This window comes from Carettochelys insculpta, chromosome 11 (assembly GCF_033958435.1).
Source record: "Carettochelys insculpta isolate YL-2023 chromosome 11, ASM3395843v1, whole genome shotgun sequence".
Lineage (NCBI taxonomy): Eukaryota > Metazoa > Chordata > Testudines > Carettochelyidae > Carettochelys > Carettochelys insculpta.
The window spans coordinates 27,269,027-27,288,638 of record NC_134147.1 but is presented as its reverse complement, the minus strand read 5'-3'; the positions used below and the strand labels follow the sequence as shown (position 1 = coordinate 27,288,638).

The 19,612-nt window shown below is 46.3% G+C and overlaps 1 protein-coding gene across 7 annotated transcripts in view; it reads right to left on the bottom strand.

Annotated features, from left to right (window-relative positions):
- Positions 1-19,612, bottom strand: part of MGLL (monoglyceride lipase) — a 243,289-nt gene that overhangs the window by 146,448 nt on the left and 77,229 nt on the right. For all 7 annotated transcript variants that reach the window (XR_012646967.1, XR_012646969.1, XR_012646970.1 and 4 more), the window contains exons 4-7: positions 16,461-16,597; positions 13,871-13,981; positions 9,162-9,251; positions 687-902 (exon numbers count right to left, since the gene is read on the bottom strand). Coding sequence is in view for 3 of the 7 variants with exons in the window: in XM_075005275.1 (XP_074861376.1) it covers positions 687-902; positions 9,162-9,251; positions 13,871-13,981; positions 16,461-16,597 (554 nt within the window). In the remaining 4 variants the exon portion in view is untranslated. The remainder of the gene's footprint in view (positions 1-686; positions 903-9,161; positions 9,252-13,870; positions 13,982-16,460; positions 16,598-19,612) is intronic.

Below are 19,612 nucleotides of genomic sequence, written 5' to 3'. Positions count from 1 at the left end.
CCACGGAACCCTGGGGTTCCGAAGTGAAAATATGGGTTCCGCAAGAGAATTCCATTACAATAGCTGACTCCTCTGCAGCTCCCTGTCCTGTTGCCGCTGAAACAATAGAACTAAACTTAATTGGTTTAATGGATGGCAGGGTGGCGGGAGGGATCTGGCCATTAAGCCAATTGAATTTGGTTCCTTTATTTCAGCGGCAGCAGGGCAGGGAGCTGCAGAGAGCCCCTCACTCACCCCACTACGTGAGCAGCCACACTCTGCCGATAGTCGTGGCTCAGCTCACCTCCACCCATGGAACACCTCCATGCCAGCCTTCCTTCTGCTGGGTACATGTGGCCATAGGCTCTCCAGCCTGCGCCATGGATGGGTTAGTCCTGGGGGATGGTTTGGGGCTGAGAGGGGTTAAGCCTGGGGGTTGGGGGGGGTCAGGTCTGCAGGATGAGGTGTAAAGCTTGGAGGTAGGGAGGCAGATTTGGGGGCTGAGAGCTAAGGTGGGTAAAGCCTGGAGATGGGGGTAGGTGTGAGGGCTGAGGGGGGCAAAGCTTGGGAATGGGGGTCTGCAAAATTCTTTTGCGTTTAAATGAGTTCTGAAGCCAAATAAAATTGGGAAACAGTGGCCTACACTGAGCAAAGCAGTGGCTGATAAGTACAGGATAATGCCCTTCAAAGGAAAGAAGCAAGGTGACCTTGAGTGTTTTGTCCTGACTCTGCACGGTGTCCATCAATAAGTAGGAACCTTTGATGTCACAGAGCTTGTCCGGTGAACCATGCAGCACCAGGATTGGCAGAGTCAATTTAGGCATGGACCGCTCTATTTTGGCAATGGCGTTCATCAACTGGATGACAAAGGAGACCTTCATGCCCCCATGGTAGACCAACGGGTCGGAGGTGTAAGCTTCAACCTGTGGGGGGTGGTGGAACATTGTTAGAAACAGTCCTGAAAAATACAAGATGGAGTCTTTATGTATGGTGAGTCTCTTCCCAGCTATTGCTTAGGCTAAAGGCTCTTTCCTCCCCCATGGGCTATTGTGCCAGGTTATCCTAGCTGGGGGTAAGCAACTAATTTTTGTTAAGGTCCAAATTTGTTGGTCAGTGTATAGTCCAGGGGTCAGCAACCCCAGCATGGGTGCCAAGAGCGGCATGCAAGCCAATTATCATTAGCACAGGGGGCAGGAGTGCAGCCCTGTCCCTCCACCACCAGGAAGCCATGAGCTTGTTCAAAGCCATGCTGTCTGTAGATTAAGAAAAGACCAGCTAATTCTACCAACCACCACCACCTAAATGGTAAAGCTCTGGGTCTTTATTTATTTATTAACAAAGCTGTTGTAAGTAGGACTCTTAGTGACTTTAAATATTATCTCTGGCACTTGGACCGTACACAGAGGTCAAAAGGTCAAATTTCAGCACTCTGCCTCAGAAAGGTTGCTAACCCTGCGTATAGTCAAGGTGCAGACTCCAGAAAATATAACAAATAATAATGAGCTCATGGGAATAAGGGGACTTCGAAGAAGGTGGCGTCCTTTTGAAAAGGAGCCCCGTCTGGAGGCGCCGCGCGGCGGCAAGGCTCGTCAATTTCGAAGCGCCGCTGCCGCCCGCATGCTAATGAAGCGCTGAATATGCATTTCAGCGCTTCATTAGTAAACTTCGAAATGGCCATTTGCATGGCCATTTCGAAGTTTGGGGCACGTGTAGACACAGCCAAAGTTTTGCAGCCTACCTCCCATGCCCTAGGTTGTTTTCCATTCTGCCTTATTATAAAGATTATATTGATGCAAGCAATTCCTGAGTACCAGCTCTGTCTCTGGTGCTGAGTAGCCCTTCATGAGTCCCACTGCCACTCCTTGCTTCAGTTTCCTCATCTGTCAAATGGGGGTAAGCATATTTACCTGTCTTCCAGGAGGGTGGTGATACTGATTAGCTCCTGCTTGCAAAGCATGAATACAATGAAGAGTGCTGTGTCGTTGTTGCGTGTATGTGGAGATGGTCCTTGCAAAGAGGGTGGGTCCTGACAAGTTGTGCTAGCTTGAGCTCAGTGAAGGCTGCTCGGGGCAAGCTGGAGCACTGCCTTCTGGGGCCTGTAACCTCATGGGCCTCCCCGTGGTATTAACTATAAAGGTATCTTCATTCTGCACAATTCACACGCTCCCTATGTATGGGCCTTTGCTCCTTATTGGGCAAAGCTTTTCTTAGGGTATGTCTTCACTATGCAGAAGATCAGCTCAGTCAGGGTGGATCTTCTGCGGTTCGATTTCACGCATCTGGTAGGGATGTGTGAAAACGAACTATCTGAGGTTGGCACTCGACCCCTTTACTCCTCAATATCGCAAGACTTTCTCCCATTGACCTCCCTCAGTGAGGATGGTCAGGTAAGTTGCTGTAGCTGGAATTGTGTATCTAAAGTTGACCTTAACTTCTAGTGTAGACCTGGCCTTAGTTTAAACTATGACATAAAGTGCCACTGAGGGGGGAAAATAAACCACCCCACACCGCAGCATTTCACTTGCAAATTTTTATCCTCCTCTTGCAGGCTGGCTAAGAGCAAAGCGTCAGCACAAAAAGTCTAAAGCGAAGAGAGTGCGAGAAATGGCTAACTCAGCAAAGAACTGGGTAGTTGCTGCATAAGGCATATCGACAGTAAATCTCATTATGGTGCATATGGAGCAGTGAGCTTTGGCAGCCTACGTGGGCTTTGCCTTCTCAGTAGTTGACAAAGCATTTTGCTTATAGGTGGATCCCTGGCACAGCTACCGCTACCTCAAACTCTAATGGAGTTTGGAAAAAAATCATCTTTTCTTTGTAGGTTGGCTAAAAGGTGCCTAACTTTTCTCCTCTAGGATATGGGTTACAAGAAGACTCCAGGTGAGTCACTGCCTCCAGAGCTGGATTAACCTATCACCAGGCTCTGGCCAAAGCAACCATACACTTCTCCTGGTTCAGGGTGGAAGACAGGCCCCAGTGTGTGTGTATGAGTGGTGGGGGAATGGAGCTTGAAAGCAAGCCTGCCCTGCACTTCCCTCACAGCGATAGCTCCTGTCCTGTGGCAGTGTGGCAACTACTGCTCCAACTCCACCCAAAAGTGAGCCCACTTCCCTCAGCACAGCAGCTCCTATGGGAACAGCCACAGAGGTAGCTGTGTTCATCTGTATCTTTTTGTGAGTCTGTCCCACTCAAACACTCACACCTCATAAATTATTTTGTTGGTCTTTAATGTGCTACAGGACTGCTTTTTTGTCCTGTTTTCTGTACAGTTCATTAGACACCAGAGCACAATGAATTCTTTGGCAGCTGCCATGTCCCTCGTAAAGTCAGTAAATTACAAAGGCCGTTATTCTGACAAAGTGGTTTAAACTGTGACCACTGCCCCCTGCACTAATTCCAGCAAGCACAAAGGTTAGTCTAAATCCCTCCTTACTGTGCCCACACATGTGCCATATCTGAGCAGTAGAAGTCTGAGACTGATTCTCTGCCCCTATCGGGTCTGTTTGACAGGCTTCTGTGGCACAAAGGAAGTGGAAACAATCTGCAAGGCCCCTTGTTCTGGATACTACCCAGTTGATGTAAAGCACGTCTCCTTCCCCACCTACCTTTGCACAAGAGATATATTGTGGGGTGGGGATGGAATGGCTTTGACACAATGCACTAGCAATCCCTAGTTGATGGATGGTGCTTAGAGGAGCATAACCAGCTGGCACAAGTTAGAGAGGCCCCTCGGCTGCTCTAATATTTGCCAGACCTGGGCCAGAGAATTGGCTACCTGATGCCCTCTGCTCAAGTGACCCCAAGTGCCAGCAGTATGGAACCTGGGAGAATCTCCTGTGCTCAGTTGCTGATGGAGTCTCACTTCATAGTTTATTTTAGCAGCGTGATTGTGTCTCCTTTCCTTCCCCTAGCGGGTTCTCATTAATGCAGTCTAAGGCTAGGTCTGCACTGCACTTTTGTCAGTAAAACTTATCGATTGGGGAGTGAAACAAACACCCCAAGAACAAAAAAATTCTTACTGGTGACAAGCACCACCTTGGATGGTGTTTTGTTAGTGGGACTGAGAGACCCTCTCCTGCTGACAAAGCTACCGCCCATCACTGCAGCTACGTGGAGATCTTACAGCAGCAAAGCTGTGCTACTGAAAGGTACACGGTGTAGATATACCCAAAGAGCTCTCTTTTTCTGCTGTGCTGATGGTCTGCATGATGATTATAGACTTGGTCTTACACTGAGCATTGAAGCTTATCACACTTGGGCTCCAGCTGACCGCTGCAGGGAGCAGCCTGCATAGGAATGGTCCTGCCACCGAGACCCCCACCTCTGCTGCAGAGCTTGGAGAGCTCAGCCCTAGGAACTGACAAGAGCAACCCACCTTGCAGCTGTCCCAATGGACTATAGGAAATTAGAGCAAAGCTGTCAAAATGGCTCAGTCCCTGTCCATTTATCTGAGAATGTTGTCCCGATCATCTCCCTTCAAGAGGTGAGCTCTGATTGTTTACTATATTGAAAACTAGGCATATTAAGTAGCAGTGCCAGCATCCATTTGACTTTAGTATGGGATCCTCTTCCTGACCATGCTAGTGCAGTTTGGTTTCCCTCTGGAATCACTGAAGCCTCTTTAAAATGCTGTATGCTGCTAGAGATAGCAAAGGGTCTATCTTAGAGTTCCACAGAGGATTATTTTTTAATCCCACTGCCATTCGTGTGGCGATGGGTCCTGCAGGACCCATCAGATTCCTGTCCCACTGCCAGGCTTTACACTGGTCCTGTGCAGGGCTCTTGTTGATTCCCCTGGCCATGGCATGTCCATAATCCCACTCCTGGAAATTCAATTTAAGGGCCTTCTGGAGGGGCCCTAAAGTGAGGGAAAGTAACTGGAGCGAAGGCATGGCACATGGCATGTCGTGGTGAGAGGAGGAGAAAGGGCTTTAGCTTCAGCCTTTGGAAGAAGGTAGAGAAAAGGGAAAACCCTTCTGCTCAAAATGGGGTGGGGGAATTAGGCTTAAGGACAGGATATCTAGAGAGTTGATGTGCTGAGGAGTAAATACCAGGGAGGGCTAAGAGACACCAGGGTGATGTTCCAGGCTCTGCATCAATCTGGCCACCTCAGTCTCTGCTCTCTGTTTCTTAATACTCCCAACTGCCTTGTCCACCTTTGCTCTGCCAGTAAATCCTGGCTCTTTTCCTCCTTTGCAATTTCTCCAACTCTCACATTTGTGCTCGCTGTCTGGCCAGGAGAACGTGGGTAACCTCTGCCTCCTGACGCCGTTTCCCATTCTTTCCTCATTGTTAGTTACAGCTACTGAGGGGCTCACCTTCCAGGCCTGACACCTTGGGGTATGTCTGCCCTTGCAGTTGAGCCACAAAACTGATGGCGTTCACAGGGGGTTAACCCCTCCCCTGCCACAAACGACAAAGTTTTCCCACCGCAAGTGAAAGTGTGAACACTGCCTGGTCTGTGGGAGCGCTCTCTGCTGACAACGCAATGCCCTCCCCCATGGGGGTGAAGTATTTTGCCAGCAAAAGTGCCAACAAACAGCCTTCACAGGCAGCCTGGTTGCTAAAAGCTGTAGTGTAGACATACCCTTGGACTGTGTCTCGGGGGGGTCTGAGCTACACACTTGTAGCAGGTGCAGTATGTTGGCCCTTTCCTGCCCTGGCCCAGGGTGGGGGTCTGTAGAACCTATCACAACCGGCAACTATGTGTTTAAAGAACAAGAAGTCCTGTGGCACCTGATTGACTAACAGATATTTTAGAGCATAACCTTTTGTGGGCAAAGACCCGCTTGGTTTTTAAAAAAGATTCTCTTGTAGATGGCACTGTCCAGCAGGTCCCCTGGTACATTTGGTGTCACCCATCTATTTAGCCTGTCAGCTCTTTATCAGTCTTGCGCTGCACTAAGTAGGCTGCCACGTAGTTACTCCCTGTTCTAACACCCACAGATGTGGGGCTCTTTCCACTGATTTCAATGAGAGTTCCACTGAACACTGACGATTGAGCTGGGTAACGTCCCACCTGACTTGTTTCCTGGCCCTTCATAAAGAACTAGATTTACCAAATGTCTCCATGGCACCATGTACATTTCAGTTCCTCAGTGAGAATGCCAAACCTCCTGTGACGACAAACAAGGAAGGGAATTCTTGGAGAGCTGCCTAAAGATATTTGTAGAAAACAAAAGTTGATCTGGTTACATTCAGCATGTAAATAATGGGTGTTTCCAGCTCACAAGCTGCAAATCTTGGGCCTCGGGTTTCATCTACACTTCCCTGAAGTTTGTATGTGGGTGTGTCCTTAAACATGCCCATCAATGTGTTGGGAAATAGCGTGGTCAGGCCTTGCCTAGCAGCAAAGTAGTTGTTGGTTGTTGTTACTTTCACAACAGGGTGACCAGGCTGATAGCACATGTGGTCCAGTGTTACTATCACACAAAATGGGCCAGAGATCTAATCCAGTCACCAGATGGATGGATCCTATATGACTGCTCCTACTGCCTAATGATGGTCATAGCACAGAAACAGAAGTGACTACACGAGAAGCCAAAGCCAAGAGGAAGAACATGAAGCTTTTGCCAGCCCTAGCACTGAGCCTTGCAATGAAGGCCGGTGTGAGCAAGTGGGAGGAAGGAGGGAAGTGTTGGGGAACCTGTTTTTCCCCAACAGAAACCCAATTATTCTTATCGTGGACTGTACCCTCAGGTTACCACAGACACCTCTGAATGGCTCCCTTGCAGCCTCCACTGAAATACTTAGGTAAAAGTGTGTTGTGAAGTTGGGGAGATGGTAAATAAAGTCTGAAACTGGGCAGGCCTTAGCTTAGAGTTCACATCCTGTAACAATAGTTAGCATGTTCTCAGGGTCTTCCATCTGAGGCTCTACCCCTTCAAGGAAGGTATTTTTACAGCCGATTAACAGATGGATAAACTTCAGCACAGTGAGTTTACGTAGGCACATAATGGCTACGTCTACACTAGCCCCAAACTTCGAAATGGCCACGCAAATGGCCATTTCGAAGTTTACTAATGAAATGCTGAAATACATATTCAGCGCTTCATTAGCATGCGGGCAGCTGCGGCACTTCGAAATTGATGTGCCTCACCACCGCATGTCTCGTCCCGACAGGGCTCCTTTTCGAAAGGACCCCGTCTGCTTCGAAGTCCCCTTATTCCTATGAGCTGATGGGAATAAGGGGACTTTGAAGTAGGCGGGGTCCTTTCGAAAAGGAGCCCCCTCAGGACTAGCCGCGCGGCGGCGAGGTGCGTCAATTTCGAAGTGCCGCGGCCGCCCGCATGCTAATGAAGCGCTGAATATGTATTTCAGCACTTCATTAGTAAACTTCGAAATGGCCATTTGAGTGGCCATTTCGAAGTTTGGGGCTAGTGTAGACACGGCCAATGAGTCAGTGGCAAAACCAGGCAGGGAAACCCAGGAGTCGCTGCTGTAACAGCTAGGTTGTGCTGCCTCCTGATATAAAGGTGGTGGCTTTGATTGACCTTTTACTACATACACCTGGTATGACTTCTTCTTTGCAACCCAGGCATAGAATTCTTGCTTCATATGGTTTTACTGTATCTTTACTCTTTCACATGATAGAACATTAGAGAGCTGGCTGGTGTCCCTTTTACAATGGAACTGACCTTATTTATGTGTAGTTTGTACATTTTTGTTACTATAAGCTTCATCAAAATATCTGAGGACATATATATATTACAACATGGATGTATGCTAATGCCTTCTCTGTTGGTTCTTATATTGTGTCCAGTATCATGGAACGTTGCATTTGCCCCTGTCTATTTCACTCCTCTTTAGCTGAAAAATCTCAAAGGCCTTTTCAGTGTTTCATGTTGTTAACCCAATGAAATATTAATCCCCTTTTAGAGATTAGAAAACTGAGGCACAGAAACTATGTCACTTGACCAGAAAATCTGTGTCACAGCCGGGTACAGAACCCAGAAATCCATGCGGTTTATCCACAGGACCACTCTTACTTCTAATTCACCTTCCTTCCAAAGGCAATTTGGCAAGTTGAATTTGCAAACAAAGGTCAACTGTGCCACGCTTACCTAAGTACTAACAACATTCTGTTTGCGTCGTATCCAGTCAGCAGGCATTCTGATGCCAGCATGGACAGAGATCCGCCTACCCACCCACAGCTGGGGAATGCATTAATATCTATGTGAAGTAAGAATCCAGGTCGTCTAGCCACTCAAATGCACTGGAAAATTACAGCCTTCAGGGTCCATGGGCTGCCAGAGAAGTAAGCGTTCACTATGCTTACAACGTGCTCGTGCTTTTTAGAGACCCTTGGGTACCATCTCCTGCCATTCCAGTTGATCTTAGGAGTGAACTAAAATCCTGATTTGTGGTCCCTTCCCAGACACAGCTGTTCCATTCACTTTTTCCCCCCCTCAGCAGTCTAAATACAGACCTGGCTATCTTCTATAAACAGGCATGGGAGCCTTTTTAGTTGTTGTGCTGCAAGAGGTCCCAAGACATCAGTGATTACCAAAGCAGGCTGTCCATAAGCATGAGGAGTGGTGTTGCTTTTCCACACAGCAGCTTGGTCCCATATACCTGATCTACCCTAGCAGAAATGGGAGCTTACAACTCAGAAAGGTAGCAGCTCTAAGTAGTTACAATGGTTAAAGTATGGGCAGGAACCATCTTAATACAGCACCTAACACCACCGGATCCTGCTCTGTGATGGGAGATCCTAGCCACTCTCTAAGAACAATACAAGTAATAGTAAGTGTAGATAGAATGCAAACATCTTTGCTATGGTATCTGTGTGAAGAGAAGATTTAGACAACATGATCTTGAAGGTATCTGAGCCCTGTCCAAACTACAACTGCAATCATTGCCGCTGCTGTTGGAGCTGCATTTGGTAGTGAATCATGGGTCTGTTTTTGTGCCACAGTGACTATCACACAGCCAAATTTTAGCCAAACCAGGACATGGATGCAGAGTTCATTGCACTGGTAACTGGTTCCAGACTGGACTAGTCAGCTTATGAACCAAATTTTCTGTTGGTGTAAATGGTCACAGATATTGGCTTTAAGGACATTTCCCCTGTTTCCACAAACAGAGAATTTGGCATGAGGTGTTTAGCCCCACGACAGAGGGCCAGCGCTGGGGCTGTGGACCACCGTTCCAATGACTTACAATGATGTTAACAGCCTCACCTCCTTTTTGTTCCGGGAAACCACATTGGGGTCAATAGCTCCCAGTGTTAGGTTTGGTAGAACAAAGTTGAGCACTTTAGCGGCAAACACCTGTGGGAAATGAATAAAACAAATTAACTGGGCAGCACGGAGAAGAAATGGGTGAGCCAAAGCCGAAGCTGGTCAAACTGGCAATAGCACCGCTGAAGTCAATAGCGTGTGCTGATTTGACACCAACTAGAGATCTGGCTCTAACATTAAAAACTGCCATGAAACAAAAAATTTGGACATCCACCAGCATCAATTACAAGAATGAGCACAACAGTAAGAAGTATTCACAACTTCCCTGAGGCTACACTCTGCATTTCTTCCCAGTGCAGATGAGAGATCAAGTCAATGTGGGAAAGGGCCAGCTTAAGCCCCTGCATTTCCTACCGTCAGTGAGTTCTGATTCCAGGCTGCAGCACTTAAGTGATATTCTATGCAATTTACAGTAGTTGCCTAGGCTATAGTCTCTTTGATAAGCACATTCTCCAGGGAGTCTGCACATAAACAACAGTAAAGTGTGTATGCATTGATTAAGGAAATCTATTGCTCGCTTGTCTCCTGGGACTCAAACACAAAAGCGTTCAGCTGTCTGAGTTTGAAAGCACTAGCATCAGAAAAGAACACGCTTGTTTTTCAATAACACTTCACACACCCCCCATGCAAAATTCTTCTCTGATCTTTGATAACTATCTTCTAATTAAATGGTCACCACTTAGAAAATATGACAACTTGTTATTGGTCTTTGTACTGTTCTACTCTATCCACAGATATTACCTGCAAATTTAATCTGTAATCTGCATACGCTGCTGGTGTTTGTAAGAGTAGGCTGTAATCCATTAAATAGACCTGTCTGATGCTCTTAAATAAACAAAAATCACCAGACTGCAATCAGAGTTTTCCAAAAATTGGAAGGCAGTGATGTCTCATAGTACATATCAAAGAAACCCCCTAGTCCTGGGGGGGGAGGGGGTGTCTATGTAAGTCATGTAAGACACTGAATACCACATTAGTACTCAAACCCCCTCTGCCAAATTCAACTCCACTGAGGTCAATGAAGTTTCCCCAAGAATAAATTTGTCACCATGGCTATAAATACAAGCTCATAACTTTAGGGCTGCGTCTACACGTGCACGCTACTTCGAAGTAGCGGCAGTAACTTCGAAATAGCGCCCGTCACGTCTACACGTGTTGGGCGCTATTTCGAAGTTGAAATCGACGTTAGGCGGCGAGACGTCGAAGTCGCTAACCCCTTGAGCGGATGGGAATAGCGCCCTACTTCGACGTTCAACATCGAAGTAGGGACGTGTAGACGATCCGCGTCCCGCAACATCGAAATAGCGGGGTCCTCCATGGCGGCCATCAGCTGGGGGGTTGAGAGATACTCTCTCTCCAGCCTTTGCGGGGCTCTGTGGTCACCGTGGGCAGCAGCCCTTAGCCCAGGGCTTCTGGCTGCTGCTGCTGCAGCTGGGGGTCCGTGCTGCATATACAGGGTCTGCAACTAGTTGTTGGCTCTGTGTATCTTGCACTGTTTAATGAAAGTGTGTCTGGGAGGGGCCCTTTAAGGGAGCGACTTGCTGTTGAGTCCGCCCCGTGACCCTGTCTGCAGCTGTGCCTGGCTCCCTTATTTCGATGTGTGCTACTTTGCCGTGTAGACGTTCCCTCGCTGTGCCTATTTCGATGTTGGGCTGAGCAACGTCGAAGTTGAACATCGACGTTGCCAGCCCTGGAGGACGTGTAGACGTTATTCATCGAAATAGCCTATTTCGATGTCGCAACATCGAAATAAGCTATTTCGAAGTTGGGTGCACGTGTAGACGTAGCCAAGGTGAGATTTCTGCCTAGTGCAAGAACAAGTTTTCGCTGGCCTTTGTGAATTTAAGATACACTGTTGTTGTTGGGGTGTGTGTGTGTGTGTGTGTGTGTGAGTGAATTTATACCCTCAGGGAGCCCTGTATAGATGATGGAAATTTTGCAAAGGAAGTAGATCTGAATTCCCTCACATGAGCACATACGACCCTAATGCTGCTCACTTCTTGTTGTCATGACTCCACACACTTGTGGTTACTAACTCTTTGGCACATGGTTTGGACACATTCTCAGAACTTTCTCACATTTCTGGAGCCTCTCACCAATTTGAGTCAACAACAACAAACCAGTAAAGAAATACAGTGGGCCTGGTTCTGATCTTCCACGCAGCAGGTTTTACACTGGTGAGACTCACTGATTTCAGGGGAGTGACTCCTGATTTACAACTGTATGGAAGAAGAATCAGGCCAAGTGTGTTTGTGCATGCCCATACATACATATCCTCTGTGTGCACACATACAAATATTACCTATGCATAGATATAGCTTATCTTAAGGTCAAAGTGACTGACTGACTGTGATAAGGTAGTGTTCTGAGACTGCACGCATATGGAATTTCAGCTTTATATGAAAAGTCACATTACCCTTGTAAATTTAGTGCTAAGTGCACCAGTCAGTACAGCTTATAGCACAATGATTTTAAGAGCCAAGATCATTGCCATTGGAAAAATTAATCTTTCATGTTATAAACTCGAGCTTCGACGGTCAAAAGGTTCCAATCTGGCATTATTGATTCACGAGGGCCATGGTGATGACCTATAACACAATGGGCTTTTAATTAAAAGACTGTCTTATTAAACACTATAGCTACTACATTTGATAGTTGAAGATGTTATCTTCTAATGTGTTTCAGTCAGGAACTGATGCAATATGAATTACTTAAGGAGTGGCTGACAGGCCAGACTCAATAAAATGGAGATGACAGGAATCGGATAGTTTTGGTCTGGGGCAAAAAAGATGTGCCATCGTCAATAGGTATGACAAGTCATTCAATACCCTTGTCTATGCTGTCTGTAAGAGGGGGTTCCCACATTGTCCTGGTAAAAGATGTCGTGAGTGTGAAGGTTTGCTACACACCAATCTATATGGGTTTTTAACTAGAACTGTGATTTAATACCAATTTAATTAGCTGGGTGCAAAAGGCTTTGTGGGAATGCCTAAACCACTATACACTGGTCTTATGTTGATTTATCTTAAATTCGTTAGGAACAGATTTAAGCTAAACTGAAATAAACCACTCTTAAACCAAAATAAGAGTGTCTATGAAGGGTTTTACTCCAGTTCAACTAAACTGTTTACAAAAACAGATTTTGCGAAAGGTAAGCAAACCATTTTAATTTTATTGTGTGAAAATGAGGCCTGAGGGCTCAGAGAAGTTGTAACAAAAATTTTATTGGGACCAGCTGACATCCAACCACAAAGGAAAATAAACGATGCTGGTCAGTAAAGGCCAAGTGAAATGGAGAACTGTAACACAGGTCATACACGTTAGAGACAGAAAAATCTCACTGAGGTCCCATCTAATCCATCCCCAGAATACTAATGCAGGATTTTTCCTTTCAGATATTTTCTAGCAGCTGATTCCATCCAGTTATAAATATTTCAAGCAATGCAGCCTCTACCCATTCCCTTTGGACACAAACTGATTCCAGGGCTTAACAGGGACATGCTTTCTGTTATTCATTGTACATTTTTCTTTGTGTACTTTTATTCGATTCCCCTTGTTCCATCTCCTAGTGCCACCAAAAATAATTCCTTGCCTTCTTGCCCTTTACATCCTGCATGTGCTTGCAAACGCAGGGCCAAATTCTAGCTGTTCTTACCTTGGTGAGCAAGAAGGGAGGAAGGTGCATTTGTGGAATGAGGAGCCAGGTGCTTTTGTTCTCTGTGTGAGGGAACCATAGGGCACAGGGCTAACGCCGTCTGCATTCTTTTAAAGAGCATAGTGGCTACCATTCCTACCTGTGCTCCCCCCAGCACCCCTTGAGCTGTTCTGCCTGACTCTGTTCTCCATAGCCAGAATGCCTCCAGGTGCTGTTCCGGGTGTGCCATTGTTCTGGACCCCTCTTCTAACATGCCTGTGGCTGGTTAAACTCTGATCTATGGCAGCAGCGACTGTGAGATCTGGACCACTCTTACTTCCCTCTGATCATCATTTACTTAGGCCACATCAAACTCTTCTTGCCACAAGAGGATGAGTGTGGTGTAGGTTCAGGCACTACAACTAATAAGAACAGCTCAAGGTGAATATAAGCAATAATAAAGCCACCAGCTTTCATCCCTTTCTGAGAAGAACAGATAAATTGCCAGATTGTTTTTGGTTTCGTCTAGAGCTTTAGCACTCTACTATGCAATGGACTGTGTGCCCAGAGCCCTCCTTTCTCATTGAGTTCATTGGGTGCAGAACTGGGGCCTCTAGTCATCTACCTCCTCATACTCTGTTTTAATCAGCCTCTCCTTCTCCTGCTTGTGTACAGGGAGAATTTAACCATCTAATTTTTTAAAACCACTCCTCCCTTTTCTGATTTGACTGATAAAAAAAGTCTTCTTGAACCAGAGGTTCACCCTCCTTTTTGAATAAACAGCAATCTTCTTGGGAATAGGGGCTGGTAGAAGAAGAAAGTGATGACTGAATGGCTCCCATGTGATGCAGAGAACTCAGATCTGGGCAGGACCACTGCAGTTAGAGACAAGGATCAGTCATAGTTACTTCTTAAAATGATCTGATCACAAGAAGAACAACCTGGTTCCTCTCTTTCCTGTTTGGTTTTTCAGTTTGGTTTTCTGCTTTTTTTTTTAAACACTCATTGTAATTACCTTGATTGGCGTTGCAACCTCTGGGCTTGCTACAACTAAAGGTGAAATTAATACCATGCCCGAAAACTCATTGGGTTTCTCGGAGGCAGTCAGGATGGAGATGGCTCCTCCCTGTAGTACAAAAGTGAGAGGTAGCATGAGCACTAAACAGATGATCATTTCTTATTATTTGAACAGTACATTGATGTACTGGGCACTTTATTGGCAGATACAAAGTCAAGTTCTCTATTCCAGGAAGCTTCCAGTTGGACAGGCATTTTGTGCAAGCAAGAGATGGAGTAAAGAAGCAAAGGGGTAGAAGCAAAGGGGTAGATTTGTTATGTTCTGACTGGGGGTGTAGTTTTTGGAGGGGGGGAGCATTTGAGATATTTTCTGGCCTCAGTCCTGCAAACTCTTATGTACATGCTTACCTAAATGCACATGAGCAGTCCTATGAACTTCACTGGATTATTCAGTTGCATAAAGTGTTTGCAGGTTCAGGGCTTGAACAGATCTCTGTGCAGAGAACTAAAAATTAAAGGTCTCATGGAAGTCACATATATTTCACATGAGACTCAAAGGTGGGGACAAGGTGAACTGGATCAGAGAGGGACTGAATGACAGAAAGTGTGAAGATGAGTGGGAATGGGATACAAAGGTAGCAGAAAAGCAGGCAGGCAGGCATTTGTATCCAGTATTTCTGAAGAGAAGTGGACGAGCTGACGTTTATATTCAAATTCAGCACATTAGCACATGGTTTAAATCGCGATGGGAACTTTCTGAGTCACTATAGGGGCTCGTCTGCATACTTGGCTTAGTCTAATTCTTGACCTTCCCCCCACCCCTCCACTCTCTGATTTGCTCACCTTGATTATCTCTTTCTGATTTGTTCTCCTTGCTTACTGTTTTTGGTTCTCTGTGCCTTAAATATTGAGTCTGTTCTGGTCTGGCTATGGTCTGGAGAAGTGGGTCTGTCCCACGAAAGCTCACCTAATAAACCATTTTGCTAGTCTTTAAAGTGCTACTTGACTGCTTTTTGTTTTGATAGTGTATAGACTAGCACGGCTCCCTCTCTGTTACTATCCAGTATTTCTGAGTTATACTGGTATCCGTGAGTAACAAAGATTGTCACCTGGGAACAGAAACCATAAATGTTTGGATAATTACGCTAGGCCCAAAACTGTCCTCTTGCAAATGTCCCTTTCCTCATTTTTACCCCCAGAGCACACAGCTCACTGAGTTCTACAATCAGTGACCTACTCATGGGGAGCAAATTAAACAGTGCCACATTCCCATGTAGTGTCATGCCAAGTGTTGGCAGGCCTCCTGCAGAAAGTGTGAGAATGGTAGGCACTGGGGTGCTTGGCTCACTTGCTCCGTAAAGATCACAGAGGATTAATTGTCAAGGAAAATGCTTGGTGAACTTACAAGCTGCTGAAGAATCACTGGCTTGTTTAAATGGGGCAGCAGCAAGAAGAATCTCAATGACCTTGTTTGGCTGGGTGCTTGGAAATTAGCTCCTTGTTACAGAGACTTAGAGCACAGTGAACCCTAGCATGCCATGCACTTTAGATTGGGATTCTTGTTTATCTGAACACGGGGTTAAATCCTGAAGCGCTTCTGCATTTTTTGTATGCATGGGACAATCATTGTGCCACCCGTACGAATGCAGCCTGTCTGAATACTCAGGATTTGGCCTATACTGTCTGAATCAAACTTAAAAGCTGCTCCCCAAACCACTCCTCCTTTTGTTTTTCACCCCCAATCCGCCAAACACTTTACAGAACAGTTGTGTAACTGAATGAGGCTACAGTGTATTGCCATGTTTTATTCCTGGTCCATTCACAAGGCTACAGAGTGTATATAACTTCCTGGTTACTGGTTCAAATACAAGCTGGTAAATGAAAGAAATTACTATCTGACAGTTGCTTAGTGCCTCATGAGGAATGAGTTGGGGGAACTCAGTCTGGTTCCTAGGGGGCTGGTAGGGATGTGCATCATGAATTAGCTCATTGTTGCTAATGGCATCATCTTATCCCAACAGTAAGGCCAAGGACTGAATGAGCCACAGGGACTTGAAGTCCTCTCTAGAGATGACGGTCCCTCTGGGACCGAGGCAATGGGTAGAGGGGAATGCTTGTACAGCAGAACCTCAGTGTTATGAACATCTTGGGAGTGGAGGTTGTTCTCAACTCTGAACAACATATTATTGTTGTTCGTTCAAAAGGGTACAATTGAACATTGTGAACATTGGCTTTCAGGCTTTTAACCACCTTAAACAAAAAAACAGAAAAAACCCCAAAACCCAGGGAGTTTCCTTCCCTTGTCATATATTTTCTTTTGAACTTTGCTTTTTTTTTTGAAGTAGTTTATATTTAATAGAGAACTGTAGTTGGGGTTTTTTGTCTCTGCTGATGCCTAATTGCCTGTTTCTGTTTCCAAATGACATGTGTGCTTGACTGATCATTTCATAACTCTCAAGTTCTACTGTTTGTTACTTTGCTTTTCTTATTGGAGGTTGTGTGATTCCCATCCCCCAGAAGGAAACCCATAATTCTGTTGCAGACAGATGCAATGATTATTATTAAGACGTACACTGTCACATGCTTACCATGGAATGCCCCAGAATGAAAACGGGGAGGTCTGGGTGATCCTTCTTGATGAGTTCAATGTGCTGTAAACTGTCTCTGATGAAAATGTGGAAATCGGACACAACCATACGGTCTCCTTCGCTCTGCCCATGGCCAACTGTGTGGAGGAAAGAAAACAATGCTGCTCCATTAAGCAATATTAACATTGTATTTGGCACCTATATATATGGGTGCATCAGAAATGCAATAGACAAGTAAGTAGGTCAGCACACACACTGCTCATTGCATAAAATAGGTCCCACACAGCTTCTGTTCCTGGGCCTCATAATGGATAACATGAATATCCTGTACAAACATGCAGAATAACACACAGGACAGGAAAGAAAACTTATGGCTGCCTAGGTCTCATCCAAGAGGGCTGATAATTCTTCATATACGCATTGGCTCCCCATCACTAACAGAGACAGGCCTGACTAACAGAGTTCAGATCTAGCCTTTGAGTACCTGAAATTCAGGGGCTGCTCAGTTGTCGGGCGTTGGAGTGACCTGTTATAGAGATGGACAGTAGATACCAATTTCAGAGTTTGATCCTGATCCAAAGTTGCCCAGAATTTGTGGACATTAGGATGCAGGCACACAGATGGCATGGTGAGGGGTGAGAGAGAAGATTTTAGATACTAGGCAGTCCGTCGTGTCCGACGATGACATCGAATGTGCAAAGAACCTGTGCGGGGAATGTTTAAAGTGGAAAAGCCATTGCATGGGGGCAGTTCCACTCTCTCGACTTCAGAAGCCTGGTTCCAGTGGTACGAAAAGTCATCATGGCTGGGACTTCCTAGGCTGCAGTGGATGGCCATGCTGTTTTTGGTGCCTTGTCATGCCTTCGCTCTCCACAGAGCGCTGCAGAACTGCCTTCCTGGTCGTTGGAGCGTGCTGTTGATCTCATCCGCCCAGTCCACCGGGGCTGACTTTGCATGTTGGGATAGGCAATTCCCTATCTCACTGCAGGTTTCAGACCTGCCGGCTACCCTCACCTGGTTTAGCCCACCTGTCGAAGCAGTTTAGCGGGGTGTGGCTGCTGCATGCTACAGCTTCTTGGAGCCACAGGTGAGAGCTGGGTGCCAGGTGGGGACCAAAGGCGCATGAACTGCCCCCGAAGAGACACGACAAGTCCCCACACTGGAGGTGCTACCCCTCCCTGGACACCCCAAACACCCCAGATTTTAGATATTGGAGTAGATTATTATAGGCACAGCAGGTCTCCTGCAATGTTCAGACTTGTGTACCAACTTTCCCAGTTTCTGGGGGTCTTGGGACTCTGACAGGCCAAGGGGGGGGGCAGAGGGGGCAAAGGAGACAATCGCATATGGGCCTGGTGGATTCAAGGGGGCCCACTATAGCCCTGCCCTGGTGCTCTGAACAGCACTGCTGTAGCTGTATGGCACCACTGTGGGGAGCCCCAGAACTCCTTGCAGCTTTAAACCTGCTCAGATCTATGGCATGGCAGGGCATGGGGGCCTGCAGCTTGTTGCTGCTTTGAAAAGAGTGGCAGCACTGGTGATGTGACCCCTCTGGTGGGTCCTTTTGAATTCAGCACACTCTTGAATACTGATGTGTTTCCATGTGTGTTTGTTTCTCTGAGTGCACACTTCTCCTTTTTTGGAGTAGTACTTGTCTAAATTTGCTTTTGCGTTTGTTTCTTTTTCTGTCTGCACCTTGGTGTGTTTGTGTGTCTGGAATAGAAATAACAAAGGGGAACAGAATAAGTCTTCCCAGCACTGTGTCTGATGCTCCTAGGAATTCCAGGGTGTGGTGGTCACAAGTCACTGGTGTGGTGTCCTGACAGGACTCCTGCTCTGTCAATGATGATAACTGTTTGGCTATGTGTTTGGCCCCTTTGTGCATTGCAGTGGCTTCTGTAAGTAGCCAATGAGTAAACTGGGAGAGATCCCCCCTAAAGATCACCAAATCAGACAAGGATCAAAGGGATGAGGCCAAGTTTATTGTAAATAAAGCACATTAATAATTTCCTTGGATCAGATGTCTACAAGTAGGCTAAGTATTTGTGCTCGTGACAATGGATGTGGCTCAGTCAGTGATGTGGGTTCCATCACTGCCCCCAGGTAAGACAAAGTCAACTCTCTTGGGTTACATTTTTATACACGGGTACAGAGAAGTTCACACTGCTGAGGTACTTGAACTTGTCCACTGTTTTTAACTCTGTTCCTTCAATAGAGATTGAAGGAGGAGAGCAGCAGATCCTGGAGCAGGCTGAAACAACACCTCGGTCTTTCCTAGGCTGATGATCAAACCAAAGAGGCAAGTGGCTTCTGCAAACTTGTTGACAATAAGTTGGAGATCAGATCCCTTGGGTGCCATAAATGCACTGTCGTCAGCAAAAAGGGTTGAAAGGATGAGCCTCTCAAGTGTCTTGGTTTTAGCATTCAAATGATGAAGGTTGAAAAGTGGCCTATCAAGCCTGTACTTTATGTAGACTCTATGGTCCAGGTCCCTAACTGCATGGCTGAGAGTGCACGTGAAAAAGAGTTTGAATAGCACTGGGCCAGCACGCACCCTGACTTCACGCCATTGGGTATCTCAAATGGACCTGAAGACTCACCATTCAAAAGAACAGACACTTGGCAGCATGATAGCCCCTTGACAAAGAAATCAATGCCAGGATCTGCAAGGCCAACCAGGCACGAGGCAGTCTGAGAGCACGAGTGTTGAATCAGTACAATATCCAACAGTCAACTAAACAGAAAGTGTACAAGGCTGTAGTCCTGACCAGTCTCCTGTATGGAAGTGAAACCTGGACCTTGTACAGAAACATGTGAAACTGCTGAAGCGCTTCCACACATGCAGCCTGAGGTCAATACTGCACATTCGATGGCAGGAGAGTCACAAACCTGGAAGTCCTTGACAGAGCAGAAACCACAAGCATTGGAGCCATGATTCTGAAAGCGCAGCTTCGCTGGACAGGGCACGTCATATGAATGGAGGAGTCAAGAATCCCTCAGCAACTCCTGTATGGTGAACTCTCCCAGGGCAAAAAGAATCAAGGTGGGCCTTGCAAGAGGTATAAAGACTGTGTGAAGGCCGACACTGCTCATGCTGGATGAAAGCCAAAACAGAGAGAGCAGCATGTAGAAGACAGAACAGGCTGGAGTGC